At 44.0% G+C, this 14757-nt stretch overlaps 1 protein-coding gene across 3 annotated transcripts in view; it reads left to right on the top strand.

The window, feature by feature from the left end:
• TRAF2 (TNF receptor associated factor 2) overlaps positions 1-14757 on the top strand; it is a 182760-nt gene that overhangs the window by 148889 nt on the left and 19114 nt on the right. For all 3 annotated transcript variants that reach the window (XR_011023232.1, XM_068248957.1, XM_068248958.1), the window contains exon 7: positions 13681-13842. Coding sequence is in view for 2 of the 3 variants with exons in the window: in XM_068248957.1 (XP_068105058.1) it covers positions 13681-13842 (162 nt within the window). In the remaining variant the exon portion in view is untranslated. The remainder of the gene's footprint in view (positions 1-13680; positions 13843-14757) is intronic.

Genomic DNA, 14757 nt, shown 5'->3' on the forward strand with positions numbered 1-14757 from the left:
TCTCTCTCTCCCTCTTCTTCTTCCCTCCCCTCCGTCATCTGATTTGGAACAGGACGGCGGTCCGTCCTGTTCCGCCTCTCATAGGTATCAGTCTATGAGAGGACGGCGATCCCCGGCCAATCAGAGGCCAGGGATCGCCAATCTCGTACAGCGCTGCAGGGGACCGCAGCGCTGTAGGCATGTAAACAAAGGGGATTTATTTCCCCTTTCGTTTACAAACAGCCTGCGAGCTGCGATCGGCAGCTAGCAGGCTAATCACAGAACTCCGTTCCGTGAAGTGGCATGGAACGATCGTGCATGCCGTTCCCTGGGAAACTGCAGCCCCAGAACTTGACGCCAATCGGCGTTAGGCGGTCCTGGGGCTGCCGCCGCGGCCACGCCCATCGGAGTTAGGCGGTCCTTAGGAGGTTAAGGGTACCTCTGGCTACCTAATACTAAAGGGCACTTGTAGCAACCTATGATGGGCAAGGGAAGTAAAGCAGGAGTGACAGCTGGGCCAGCCTTCATACTTGCGGTGCTGTTCGGTGGGGGTTTGTAGGTTCATGGAAGGTGAAGTCTAAGGTGCCAGGACATCTGTGCCTATAGGCTTCTGTGAGGTAAATCCAGGCCTGCTGATCACTTATGTCTAAAGAGTGCCTTTTGTGAAGGGATTAAATGGTAAAAAGTCTTGAACAGGTGGGAGGAGGGAATCCCTGTCCCCACAGCAGCTCTGCTTACAGTTGAGGAGCCGTTGGATACTTTTCGTACCGCAGCATATACAGTGAATATTGTACTGCTATTATAACATGAATGGCCATAGGCATAGCAGAATCACAGAATTTACAGTAACAGTCCTTTAAAGGGCTCAATGACGATAAACTGTACAATTTAAAATACATATAAGATATTCCTTTTGCCCCATATTATTTCTATGTAGCTGTCCCTTACAGCATAGATTACTAATCTGAGGGCCATGGACTCTGACAGGTTTTGGATTAGTCCATCTCCTCCTGTTTTCTTTTTTTTCAAAAGCACTCCCTGATAGTACATGGTACCAGCTGCCAGAATAGTGGGCAATAAGCAGGCTGGCCATCTGCTATTTTTGTATAGATCCTTGCCAGGAAGTGTTTCTAAAAGAACGAGAGACGCTATGAGAAGATGAACAAGTTCAAATCTTTTCAGTACGAGGTTCTGAGCTGTCAGATTTTCTAATGTCTACTGTAAGTGACAGCTACCTTGGGAAAAAAATCATTCTCATTCATTCATGCTCTGTGACAAATCTACATTTTAAAGGAAACCTGCGATGACGACAAAAAAATATACATACCTGGGGATTCCTCCAGCCCCCTCCGGCCTAATCACTCCCACGACATCCTCTTCTCGCTCTGTTTGTCCGCAAGCGGCCGGAAAGTCCTCCGGTCCAAAGCCGACTGGAGGATCATTTTTCGGGGGCCAGTTGCGGGCCAATGGGGAGTCAGAAGAGGACGTCGTGAGAGTGATCAGGCCAGAGGGGGCTGAAGGAAGTCCCAGGTATGTATCTTTTTTTTTTTTTCTTGTGCCCACATCTCAGGCATAGCCCCCAACCATCCCGTTTTCGTCAGGATTCTCCCGATTTGGGGGGGGGGGTCTCCCGCTATCCCGGTATGAGCCCCTCAATTCCTGGGCGGCTGTCAGTGTTGACAGCCGCCCATAATAGGAGGAGAGCAGCGCAATAGCGGAGAAGGGAGCCATCTCTCCCCCCCCCCCCCTCACCTTCCCTCACCTTAAGGTGCTTTCCCTCCCTCGCTCTCCCCTTTCGAAACTAAGTGCGGTGGCGTTTGGCAGCGGGCGGGACTTACCTTCCGTGTCGCTCCAAGCGCCGGAAGTTCTGGTGCCGCTGCTCTGGTCTGGATCAGACCATAGTAGTGGCAAATCATCCTGCGCCTGCGACGAGACCAGACGGAGGAGACACGGGAAGGTAAGTTCCGCCCCTCAGCCAGCCACCGCACTTAGTTCCGGAGGAGAGAGCGAGGGAGGGAGAGCACCCTAAGGTGAGGAAAGGGGGGGAGATGGCCGCCCTTCTCCACTGCTGTGCCCACCGCTCTCCACTGCACTGCGCTGCTCTCCTCCTGCTGGGGGGGGGGGGGGGGGGGACACCTTAGGTCATATACACCTGCCTATATACCAGGGCTGTGGAGGCAATTTTGGGTGCCTGGAGTCGGGGAAAAAATGCTCCGACTCTTACTGAATTTAAACTGTAATTAAAATAGAAAATTTGATAAAATGTTCTATTTCTCAGATAATAGTCATCATAAATAATTTATACATACAGTAATAGCTCTGCTCAGTCCACAAAAATGAAGTAAACCAATCAAAATTAATGACTTGTGCTGCTTCAATAAAGCAGTCCCCGTATTTTTAAAATCAGATATACATATCTGATTGTGACAGTATATATGATGTGTACACAGGAATTTCTTATACAGGATCTTCTCAAAAAATTAGCATATTGTAATAAAGTTCATTATTTTCTGTAATGTACTGATAAACATTAGACTTTCATATATTTTAGATTGAAATACACACAACTGAAGTAGTTCAAGCCTTTTATTGTTTTAATATTGATGATTTTGGCATACAGCTCATGAAAACCCAAATTTCCTATCTCAAAAAATTAGCGCATTTCATCTGACCAATAAAAGAAAAGTGTTTTTAAAACAAAAAAAGTCAACCTTCAAATAATTATGTTCAGTTATGCACGCAATACTTGGTCGGGAATCCTTTTGCAGAAATGACTGCTTCAATGCGGCGTGGCATGGAGGCGATCAGCCCGTGGCACTGCTCAGGTGTTATGGAGGCCCAGGATGCTTCGATAGCGGCCTTAAGCTCATCCAGTGTTGGATCTTGCGTCTCTCAACTTTCTCTTCACAATATCCACAGATTCTCTATGGGGTTCAGGTCAGGAGAGTTGGCAGGCCAATTGAGCACAGTAATAACATGGTCAGTAAACCATTTACCAGTGGTTTTGGCACTGTGAGCAGGTGCCAGGTCGTGCTGAAAAATGAAATCTTCATCTCCATAAAGCTTTTCAGCAGATGGAAGCATGAACCCACTTTTGAACCAGAAACAGGGGACATATAATACCTCTGGCTACATATACTGGGACATATACCCCCTGGCTACATATACTGGGGACATATACCTCTGGCTACATATACTGGGCACATATACCCCTGGCTACATATACTGGGGACATATACCTATGGCTACATGTACTGGGCACATATACCCCTGGCTACATATACAGGGCACACATGTCCCTGGCTACATATACTGGGGACATATACCCCTGGCTACATATACTGGGACATATACCCCTGGCTACATATACTGTGACATATACCCCCTGACTACATATACTGGGACATATACCCCCTGACTACATATACTGGGGACATATACCCCCTGACTACATGTACTGGGGACATATACGCCCTGACTACATATACTGGGGACATATACCCCCTGACTACATATACTGGGGACATATACCCCCTGACTACATATACTGGGGACATATAGCCCCTGACTACATATACTGGGGACATATACCCCCTGACTACATATACTGGGGACATATACCTCCTGACTACATATACTGGGGACATATACCCCCTGACTACATATACTGGGACATATACCCCCTGACTACATATACTGGGACATATACCCCCTGGCTACATATACTGGGACATATACCCCTGGCTTCATCTACCCCCTGACTACATATACTGGGGACATATACCCCCTGACTACATATACTGGGGACATATACCCCCTGACTACATATACTGGGGACATATACCTCCTGACTACATATACTGGGGACATATACCTCCTGACTACATATACTGGGGACATATACCCCCTGACTACATATACTGGGGACATATACCCCCTGACTACATATACTGGGACATATACCCCTGGCTACATATACTGGGACATATAACCCTGGCTTCATATACCCCCTGACTACATATACTGGGCACATATATCCCTGGCTACATATACTGAGGACATATACCTCTGGCTACATATACTGGGCACATATATCCATGGCTACATATACTGGGGACACTGGCTGTTTGTCATTATGTGCATTTACTGGTGAAAAGCTGTCTCTTATTATGTTCATTTACTGGTGAAAAGCTGTCTCTTATTATGTTCATTTACTGGTGAAAAGCTGTCTCTCATTACGTACATTTACTGGTGAAAAGCTGTCTCTTATTATATGCATTTACTGGTGAAAAGCTGTCTCTTATGTGCATTTACTGGTGAAAAGCTGTCTCTTATTATGTGCATTTACTGGTAAAAAGCTGTCTCTTATGTGCATTTACTGGTGAAAAGCTGTCTCTTATTATGTGCATTTACTGGTAAAAAGCTGTCTCTTATGTGCATTTACTGGTGAAAGGCTGTCTGTCATTACCTGCATTTACTGGTGAAACGCTGTCTCTTTTATGTGCATTTAGTGGGGAAACGCTGTCTCTCATTACATGCATTTACTGGGGAAACGCTGTCTGTCATTATGTGCATTTACTTCATATTTTTTTATGTAACTACATTAGCTGGAATAACTACCCCTCCCACGGGCAGGGTATATGAGGAATATATTTATTAAAAAATAGAAGTGCATCAATATTAAAAAAAAAATCTTCAAAAACCGTTATGGTAGGCGTGACTAGGGGGTGTGGCTAGGGGTGTGGCCTGTGTCCCGATTTCTAATTTTAAAATGTTGGGAGGTATGCTCAGGTACATTTTAAAAATGCACATATCGAATGAATTTTACATTATTAGTTTTTGTCGCCGTGTTCTTTTAAGTTTCTTTGAAAGAAAGGTTCTTTTTTTTATTTTTTTTTATTTTTTTAATAAACAGTTGGGGGCAGTACTGCATGACATTGCAAGCGTTAGTACCAAGACTGACTTCATCAAGTTAAGCAAAACAAAAAAAACGGAAAACTAAAGTTTCCAACTATTCTTAAAACTAAACTCTTGTAAAAGTAAATTTATGCGGACTTTCCATCTGTTTATAGTCAACAGGAAAGTTTTAGAGCTACACAGGAAGTTGCATCACCTGACTGTCATATGGCACGCCCCTTTCCCTGCATTTCTTTATGTGCCATTACTTTGACCATTCGCATCGTGCTGACCAGCTCATCTACCTCCATATGGGTTAATCATTACGTGTGGGCGGTCCTAGTGTAATGTGTAGTGATATGTAATGGGCTGGCCGAAAGATCAGGATAATGGCTGACCTCCATAGAGGATGCGTGTGCTCTCATTAGGATCTACAGGCTGCTGTACTGGGATACATTTACACAAAAGCAATTACTGAAGGTAAGATAGGTGTTTTCTCTATATCCAGGCTTGTATAAACAGTTTTATTAGTTAACCGTGTGCATAGCTCCCAACTGTCCTGTTTTCAGAGGAACAGTCGCTCTTTGGCTCTTTCCTCCTCTTGCAAATTAGCTGCTCTGCAGCGGCAGCCAGCTGGCACAGCTGAGAGATCAAATTACAACTTGTGAATAGACAGATGAGGGGGTATTAGGAACGCTTAAACTCTCTGAATACACACAGTGTGCATTTCTCTGTTTTCCTTCTGTCCTGTGCAAGAGTTCAGTTCCACTTTAATTGATTGGACTGAGTCAAGTTGAACATGACATATCCATACTCCTCCCTGGATGCACTGCTCAATGGTGCTGGTCGCAGCTCTGCTTGTTTGTTGTATATCAGGGTATCTGCACTGCTGGGAATCCTATGTTATCCCCTCAGTGCTGTAGGCGAGGGTAAGACAAACGGTGCTTTCTGTGGTTGAATGGAAACAATTCTTCCTTTGTGAACAGACCTGTAATGTGGCCTCTTTTCGTATTGCTCAGACAAGTCATTGTCATGCCGTGAGAACGCTAGTTAGTCGCCTGGAGCCTCAACACGACTTTCTCGTGGGATCGATACTATTGACTCACCAGAGTGTTGTCTCTGACTTTAAGGGTAGAAACACACTAGGCAGAATTGTATATGCGTTTTCCATAGCACATAGTGGAAACCGCATATGCGATTCTACCTAGTGTGTTCCTACCCTAAGGCCGGATCCACACTATAAGCACTTTTGTTAGCGATTGCGTTTGATTAGCGCTTGCGTATTGCTGCGATCGCGAACGTGGCAATTTTTACACTATTTTTCCAGTGATTTTAATGAAAGTGAATGGGAGCGATTTTTAAAAAGCGCTTAGCAAGTGCAAATCAAACTCAAGCGCTCACAAAAGCGTTTATAGTGTGGACCTGGCCTTCAGTTATTTTTCTGCTCCTTATCACCTGACTGATAAACCTTTCAACTTGTGTTGACCTCTAATTAGGTCAGTGAAAAGAACTGTGATAACCAGCATATAAACCATGGGGGAAAAAGTGAAACTTGTCACATAAGTCTTTTAATCCCAATAAAATTATCTCAATAAAAAATGTATATATGTACCTTTTATGTTTTTTATTGAGATAATTTTAAAAGAAGACTTATGTGACAAGTTTCGTGGCATTGATTGACAGTTAACACAAGCGCATAATCCACCTGCAAGCAGAGGAGGGCAGCATCTGGTGAGCCTTTTTGCATTCATTGTTTTGCGGGATTGCCACTGAGTGAGCACCGAGTGAGATCTCCAAGCAAGGAGGTTTTATTTCTGCATGGGTTTAGCTGAAGTCTGGATATTGTTACTCTGTGTGGAAATAACTATTGCATATTTATATTGCAGGTCTGGAGACCGTAGCAGTATCTTTGTATAGTTACTATACAAGCTCATTTAAGTTTGCATGTAAAATTTTTTTTATTTTTTTTTTAAAGCTGGGTATATTTAAAAGAACAAAATATACTAAAATAGATTGACTTTGGTCAGTTCAAGTGCCCCTTGAACCCCACTAAAGCATCATCAGGGGTTTGTGTACCCTGTGCTGAGAACCCAGGCTCTAGAGCGACAGAAAAATGTTCTTTTACATCTGTATGTATACGTGTGTGCGTGTCTCTCATATATGGTTTATGTATCTTATCTGAGGTGGAACAAAGGTAGAAAGATAGCCAGGGAAGAATTGTTGCGATATGTTGGATTCCAGAGAAGCCAGAGAGACTTATGTAATGCGTTTTATTATTACATATTTATATAGCATTGACATCTTCTGCAGCACTTTACAGAGTACATAGTTATGGCACTGACTGTCCTCAGAGGAGCTTACCATAGTCACAGTCTAATGTCCTACCATATTGTTATTATGTATTTATACAGTATAGCATTGAATATGTGACATTGAAAATGTAAACCATCCCATCAGGGTTTACACTTCTTAAAAAAAAATCCAAATATAGGGAATCCTGACTAAACCCAGATGCATGTTACTGGTGCTGTGTAAACGGTTATATAGCCGCTAATAAACTTTTGTTTAGCTAATACATTCTGGATAGGTGGCTCTTTTTTCTCTTTTAAAATGGTGAACTTTAACAGGGATATTCTGGAAACGGAGAGATTCCGATTTCTTCAGATTTGTCACTTTATGGTTAAAGTGAACCAGAGACGACGCACCCTCATGCATTTTACCATATATATCAGTGGGGACATAAGAGAAAACACCTGCCCTGCTTTTTCATTCTTCACTGCTCAGCCTGCTTGTTACCAGCCCTGATAAAATCCCAGACTGAGCATTCAGTCTGGCTTTGCTCAGGAATCATTATAGCCGAGTCTGCCTTCTCTGAAAGTCTTTTCAAGCCCAAGCCTGCCCCTTCTGGCTCTGCTGTAATGACTCAGCTATAATGATTCCTGAGCAAAGCCAGACTGAATGCTCAGTCGGGGATTTTATCAGGGCTGATAAGAAGCAAGCTGAGCAGTGAAGAATGAAACAGAGCAGGGTAGGTGTTTTCTCTAATGTTCCCACTGATATATACAGTATGGTAAAATACATGAGGGTGCTTCGTCTCTGGTTCACTTTAAAGAGCAGATTGGTAAACCAGATACTCCTCTCTTCTCTTTGAAACTTTGTGTTTTATTACCCCCTAAGGAGAAAGGTGCTATCTCACTTTTAACCCAATATCTCACTACTTAAAGGGGAACTTCAGCCTAAACAAACATACTGTCATTAAGTTACATTAGTTATGTTAATTAAAATAGATAATATCTCTTACCCACCGTTTTAAAAGAACTGGCAAATGTTTGTGATTTCATGGGGGCAGCCATCTTTTTGGTTGAAAGGAGGTGACAGGGAGCATGAGACACAGTTCCAACTGTCCTGTGTCCTGATCACTCCATCCACCTGTGCGTGCTAGGCAACGAGAACAACATCAGAAATCCCAACATGCTTTGCACAGCATCAGGGGAAAATGCCCGGGCAGATTTCTTCTGTCCAGCTAAAAATTAGGCTTGGTTAAGAAAAACAAAGTTCTGATGCTGTGATGCTGTTAAAAAAACACTAAGCCTTTTCAGTGCTGCTGAGTAGATTTTTAGTCCTGAGGTTCACTTTAAGTGTCCCCTTTTAAAACTAGTTGTATGTTGGCTTGGGACTAGAATTTGATAAGACAATGAAAAACAGTGAAGCAATGTTTTTCTGCAAATAGAAGTCTTTCAGATCAACGTGTGTTAGAGAAGCCTCGGTGAAGCTATTTTTGCGCTGGTATAACACTCTCTGCAGGCTCCATAAAACGCATCCCTCCCAATCGCCAGGCTGCATACGTTCTGGCACTGGAATATAGTCCAGGGGTTCTGGAAAGCGATTTGGGATATTTTTACAAAAGCGACTAAACAAGTTATTACCCCTTTGGCATTAGTGTTGGCTTATGTTCCCAAACCGAGATGAGCCTCAGGCCTTCAAGAGGGTTACATTGCATCCTTCTATAGCCACCATGTGGTCCATTGCTATAAATTGAGTCTCTCTCCTTATCTATACTCCAGTTTGAGAATAGAGTAGATATCATGGAATCAGATGGGTTGGCCCATAGTATCTCGGGTAGCTTTCCTAAATTTCAATTTGATTGCCAAGAATGGTTGGACTATAGACACCAAAAGCCCCCCCCTATTTACATTTGTAAAGCGCTTTTTTCCCGTAGTACTCAAATTACATAAGCATGGCTCAGACCAGTAATTGGTTGATTGGTAAATTGTGGTACAGAGGGAGAATTTTTCAAGTCTGGCTTTTCAGTCTGGATATGAATAACTGCAGGGAAGGAGCTGTCTTTACTGGGTGTGGAAGGGAATTCCAAAGGGTAGGGGCAGCATGACAGAAAACTCTTGCTCCAAAGGTTTGGAGGTGCATTCTGGGAGTTACCAAGTCTATGAATACTCCTGATCTGAGGTTGTGAGGGTAGTGGTGCAGTTTCAGCAAGTTCATCAGTTCATACAGCTTATAAGTATACTTGATGTTTTGTGGTGTTTGTTGTTCTGGTTTTATTATTTGCAGTTGCATGATAAATTGGTTATTGTTCTTTTGTTGTGACATGGGCAGATTATCAATTACTGAATACTACTGTATATGTGGTATGCAAAGAACGTCTTTTCTATTGTATAAATCATGACTCTTATGGATAACTTTTACTTCTTTGATATAAATACTGGTTTACAGTTTTTTTGTAGTTATCCCATGTTATGTTTATCATTCAATAAACGTTTTTTTGTAAAATTAACAAAAAATTCTAAGTTGACAATAGTGAATGGCTGCATCTATATCTGTGTCAGTTACCATGTAGCAGCCAATTGTATTCTTCCTTTCACACTTCAACATGTGACAGATCATTACTAGTTACTAGTCACCAGATGTAGGTAGAAGAAGAAAGGGACAACATCAAAGCTGTCTAAAGAAAAGTCTTCTTTGTTTAGACAGCTTTGAAGTTGTCTTTCTTCTCCTACCTTTTATCTGGTGACTATTAATGACTTCACATGTTTTCTGCCTCACTGTGAATGTGCTGTGAAATTGTATCTGACTCAGGAAGAAATACACTTGAGTTACAGAGGGGCCCATACACCTAACGATTTTCCCGCCGATATACGGCCAATTCGATCACAGTGATCGAATCGGCTGTGAAATCGACGCGCACACCGCTGACAGAACAATCGATTTACGTACGAAATCGATTGTTCCCGTTGATTCCCGACGGTCCGTCCGTGCGGAAGATTTTTCTCGATCGCCGACAGGTCGGGAGTGCGTCGATAGTGGCGTTCGAATGCCCGACGACCAACGCAATACAGTGGGCATACATTACCTGTTCCGGCCGGTGCGAGTCCCCGCTGTCACTGCTGTCTTCTCCGCTCTGGTCTGGTCTCCGGCATGCTTCACTTCGTCCTGCCCGGCAGGAAGTTTAAACAGTAGAGGGCGCTCTACTGTCTAAACTTCCTGCCGGGCAGGATGAAGTGAAGCATGCCGGAGACCAGAGCGGAGAAGACAGCAGAGACCTGGGGAGTCGGCGGCAGCACCACCACAGATTGTGAACGGTTTCAGGCTGAAATCGGTTCACAATCTGTTTGCAGTAAAGGTGGCCATACAATCCCTCTCTGATCAGATTCGATCAGAGAGGGATCTATCTGTTGGTCGAATCTGATGACAAATCGACCAGCGTATGGCTACCTGCATGGGGGAAATCCGCTACACCTGAGGCTTTGGCATTAAATTCCTTGGCGTCTCTGCAGCATTCTCACCCCTGCCAATCAAGACAGCTGCAGACTGCTCTCTCCTCCTTTTGTAGAGAGGGACATTGCTGTGTGCTTTTCACAGTGCATTGCGCTGTGCCCTTTGTTAGGTACAGCATTTCCCACTGATTCTTATATACCACGCTTGCATATATGCACTTGGTTACTGTCTGTTTGAGTAACTTTGTGTTGCAGGCATTTCTGTGTGTTGCGCTGTGAAGCTCGGAGCAATGCAAGTGAATGGGTGCGCATTTGTAGCGCTTAGAAGCGCATAGCAATGCATTCCAAATGAAAACGAATCTTTAACAACTGCTACATCAAATAAGCACACCGCAGTGCACTGAAACACGTTATGAATGCACATCAAGCCCATTTGTTTATCATGGGCTTTAATACATTTCTTAATGTAACCAATGTGAACGAGGCCTAAGACATCACTAAAAGCTAGAAGTTAAGAATTCTCAGAAACAAACATTCCGCAGAGATTACCTGACAGGACTAAAGATGTCACCACCTGTGATAAATTTCAGACTGTAAATCGCGGAGGGGAAAGATTTTGCAAAGGGCAAATACTGGCTGAAACTATAAATTAATATTGAGAAGAAGGGGGGAAAAAAAAGCATTTTTCATAATCTTCACTACAGTGCCTCTTTAAGCTCGTTCAGCAATAGGCTCCATTTAGCTGCTGCAGGAATGCTGCTTGTTATGTTGTTATGACTGCTGGGAAGTACCTGGCCTTCAGCCAGCATTACTGGAAAACCCCTAAAATTACAGGAACGCAAATAGAGAGAACACTGCCACACACTGACACCCATGTGTATAGCACACACTGTCACACTTGTACTCTCCCAGATCCCTGGATTACCATGTCTGGAAAGAATAACACACTACATAGAATGCCTGCTATGTTTAATACCTTTCTATGGCCTCTAAGCATGGACTCCACTTTCAGTTTCACTCCTGGCGGTCTCCTTTTATCTCTCGAAAACCCCTCCAAAATTTGAGTCTCACACCTTCTCTCCCCTTATATCTCACAGCCTCTGTTTTTCTTTACGCCTCCACCCATCCAGCTTTTTCTCTTTCCTTATCCTTCTCTCTCTCTCCCTCCCTCTCTCTCTCTCTCTCTCTCCCTCTCTCCCCCCCTGTCCCCCCTCATCTCTCTCTCTCTCTCTCTCTCTCTCTCTCTCTCTATCTATCTATCTATCTATCTATCTATCTATCTATCTATCTATCTATATATATATATATATATATATATATATATATATATATATTCCATCTCTTCCTCCTTTTTCTCATTTTTTCTTTCTTTCTTTCTTTCTCACATCTGCCCCTCTTCCAGCCTTGCTTCCCCTCCCTTTTTTCTCACTCTCCCCTCTTTCCTCTCCTTCTCTATTTTTCTCTCCCCTTCTTGCTTTTCTCCGCTTTCTCAAATTCAAAATGAACTTTGACAGGACCATGATGTGCACAGACATTGCTAAAGCTATAGAAGGATGGAGAGATATGAAGGAGGGGCTGTGTGGTGAAGGGATAGAGAGGTATAAAGGGAAAACACTCTGTGGACATAATCATAGTAGACTTCAGTTATGCTCCTCAGTCTGTGGCATGCTGTGACATGGCGTGCAGTGATGGTCATTTGTGCATTCCTCCTCTCCCTGCAGCTAAGAGGCTGAGGTCCTGAAATCCAGCAGTTTATTTAAGCGGTTGTCCTTGTTTGCAGTATATTTGTAGTGTAGCAGAAAGTGAGCCTGATCCTCAAGGGTCCTATGGTCACAGTACTTACATTCCATTTCTTTTTCTCTACAGGTCTATGTCTTTCCTCCCCCTCCCCTTCACTTTTTCACCCCCCCTACTTCTCTTTCCCCATCCTTCTATTTTCCCCTGCTACTTCTCTTCCTCTTCTCTTCTCTTCCTTTTTCTCTTTCCCGCTCCCTTTCGTCTTCGATCTCTTCCTGTTTCTTCTTTCTTTCCAATTTTTTCTCTCTTCCCCCTTCTCTTTCCCTCCCCTTCTCTCTCCCTCCTCCTGTTCCTTCTCTTTCCTTTTCTGCCTCCTTTCTTTACCTTCCCCTTCTCACTCCCCCTTCTCTTTTCCTCTTCCTTCTCTCGAACTCCCTCTTTCTCTCATTCCCTTCCCCCTTTTCTCTTCCACCCACCTCCTTCTCATTTCTTCTCTCCTTTCCCCCTCCCCTTCTCTCTTTCCCCCTCCCCTTTCCCCCTCCCCTTTCCCCCTTCTCTTTCTCTCTCCCACTTATCTTTCACTCTCCTGCTCCTTCTCTTCCTTCTCTGCATTCTCTCTTCCGCCACTTCTCCCCCCTCCCGTCTCTCTCACCCCCTCTTTTTTTTCTCTTCCCCCTCCCCTTCTCTTTCCTTCAATGCCTTCTCTCTTTCCCCCTCCCCCTTCTCTCTTTCCCCTTTCTTCCCCCCCCCCCCCCTTCTCTTTTTCCCCTCTCCTTTTCCTTCTCTGCCTTCTCTCTTTCCCCCCCATCCTTCTCCTTTCTCCCTCTTCTCCACCTCCTCTTTTCCCCTCCTCCTCGCTTTCTTTTCGCCCTTCTCCTCTTTTTTCCTTTCGCCCTTCTCCTCTTTTTTCCTTTCGCCCTTCTCCTTCTCCTCTTTCCTTTCACCCTTCTCCTCTTTCCTTCCCTGCCTTCTCTTTTTACCCATTTTCTTTTCCTCTCTTCCCTAAACCCCTCCCCTCTTTTCTTCCCTCTCCCTCATCTCTTCCCTGTCCTCGCCCCTCCTCCCCCTCCCCTATTTGTCTGTCTTTGTAATGTTGTCATGATTTCTTAGAATTCTTATTTTTCTTATTTTTTTTACATGACCTGCTGTTTCTCAGAAAGTAAGGGTTTACTCATGGGCAGTCACATGAACCTGATCTGATGCTGATTGTTTGTTTCTCAAAAATACCAGCGTGGTGTTGTTGTGTTTTTATGCTCCTCCCTGACAGCTATGTGTGTTGTTTCCATGTGACTTTGCAGAGAATGTACAATAACAACAATATTATCTTCTATGACAGGCCACCCATGAAGGAAAATGCCCATTCATGCTACTACCCTGTCAGGCTTGCAAGCAACTCATCCGAATCTCTGACAGGGAATGGCACAATGAGCGGGAGTGCCCCGAGAGGAAGCTCAACTGCAGATACTGCAAACTGTCCTTCTACTTCCAGGAGATCAAGGTACGGCATCGGCGAGCAAATGCTGAAAGCTTCCGTACTGTACCAAATGCAACAAATACCAAGCGTCCCCAGTCCAGCGCACAGCACGTCAGCAAGAGGACCTGTCCCTATACACCTGTCCGGTCAAGAGGGCAGGTCGTACTGTACCCAATGCAACAAATACCCGGCACCCCCTGTCCAGTGCACTGCACGTCAGCAAGAGGACCTGTCCCTATACACCTGTCCGGTCAACAGGGAAGGTCGTACTGTACCCAATGCAACAATTACCCAGCACCCCCTGCCAGTGCACTGCACGTCAGCAAGAGGACCTGTCCCTATACAAGTGTCAGGTCAACAGCGCAGGTCGTACTGTACCCAATGCAAGAAATACCCGGCATCCCCAGTCCAGCGCACAGCACACCAGCAAGAGGACCTGTCTGTATGCAGCTACAGATGTCAGGTCAAGCAATGGAAAGCTTCAGGGGAATATACATATTTACGCCATAAAATTACATTGCACCCAACTGTCCCTTTTTCAGAAGGACAAGTCCCTCTTCGGGAAGCAATACCTCTGTCCCTCTTTCTTCCTCATTCGTCTCTCTTTCAAGGCTCATGTACAGATCTGTGTAAATATATGTATTTTTGTGCAGAAATATGAGTAACTGACCCTAAACTTTATTCCCATCAATTGAATTGAAATATTTCTCATTTTCCAATGTTAAAGTGAAGAAAAACTACCGTAATCATTATAGAAAGGACCAGTGTGGTTTGAATGATAAAACTACATCTTTTGGTTCAGAATACTTTGTGAAATGCGTAGTGAGGGGTGTGGTTAGTGTCAGGGGCGTGTCTTAATGCATCCCTCTTTTTTTATCTCAAAAAGTTGTGAGGTATAATTATTACGCATTTATATAGTGCTGACATTATCTGCAGCAC

Source organism: Hyperolius riggenbachi, chromosome 8, assembly GCF_040937935.1.
Source record: "Hyperolius riggenbachi isolate aHypRig1 chromosome 8, aHypRig1.pri, whole genome shotgun sequence".
Taxonomy (NCBI): Eukaryota; Metazoa; Chordata; class Amphibia; order Anura; family Hyperoliidae; genus Hyperolius; species Hyperolius riggenbachi.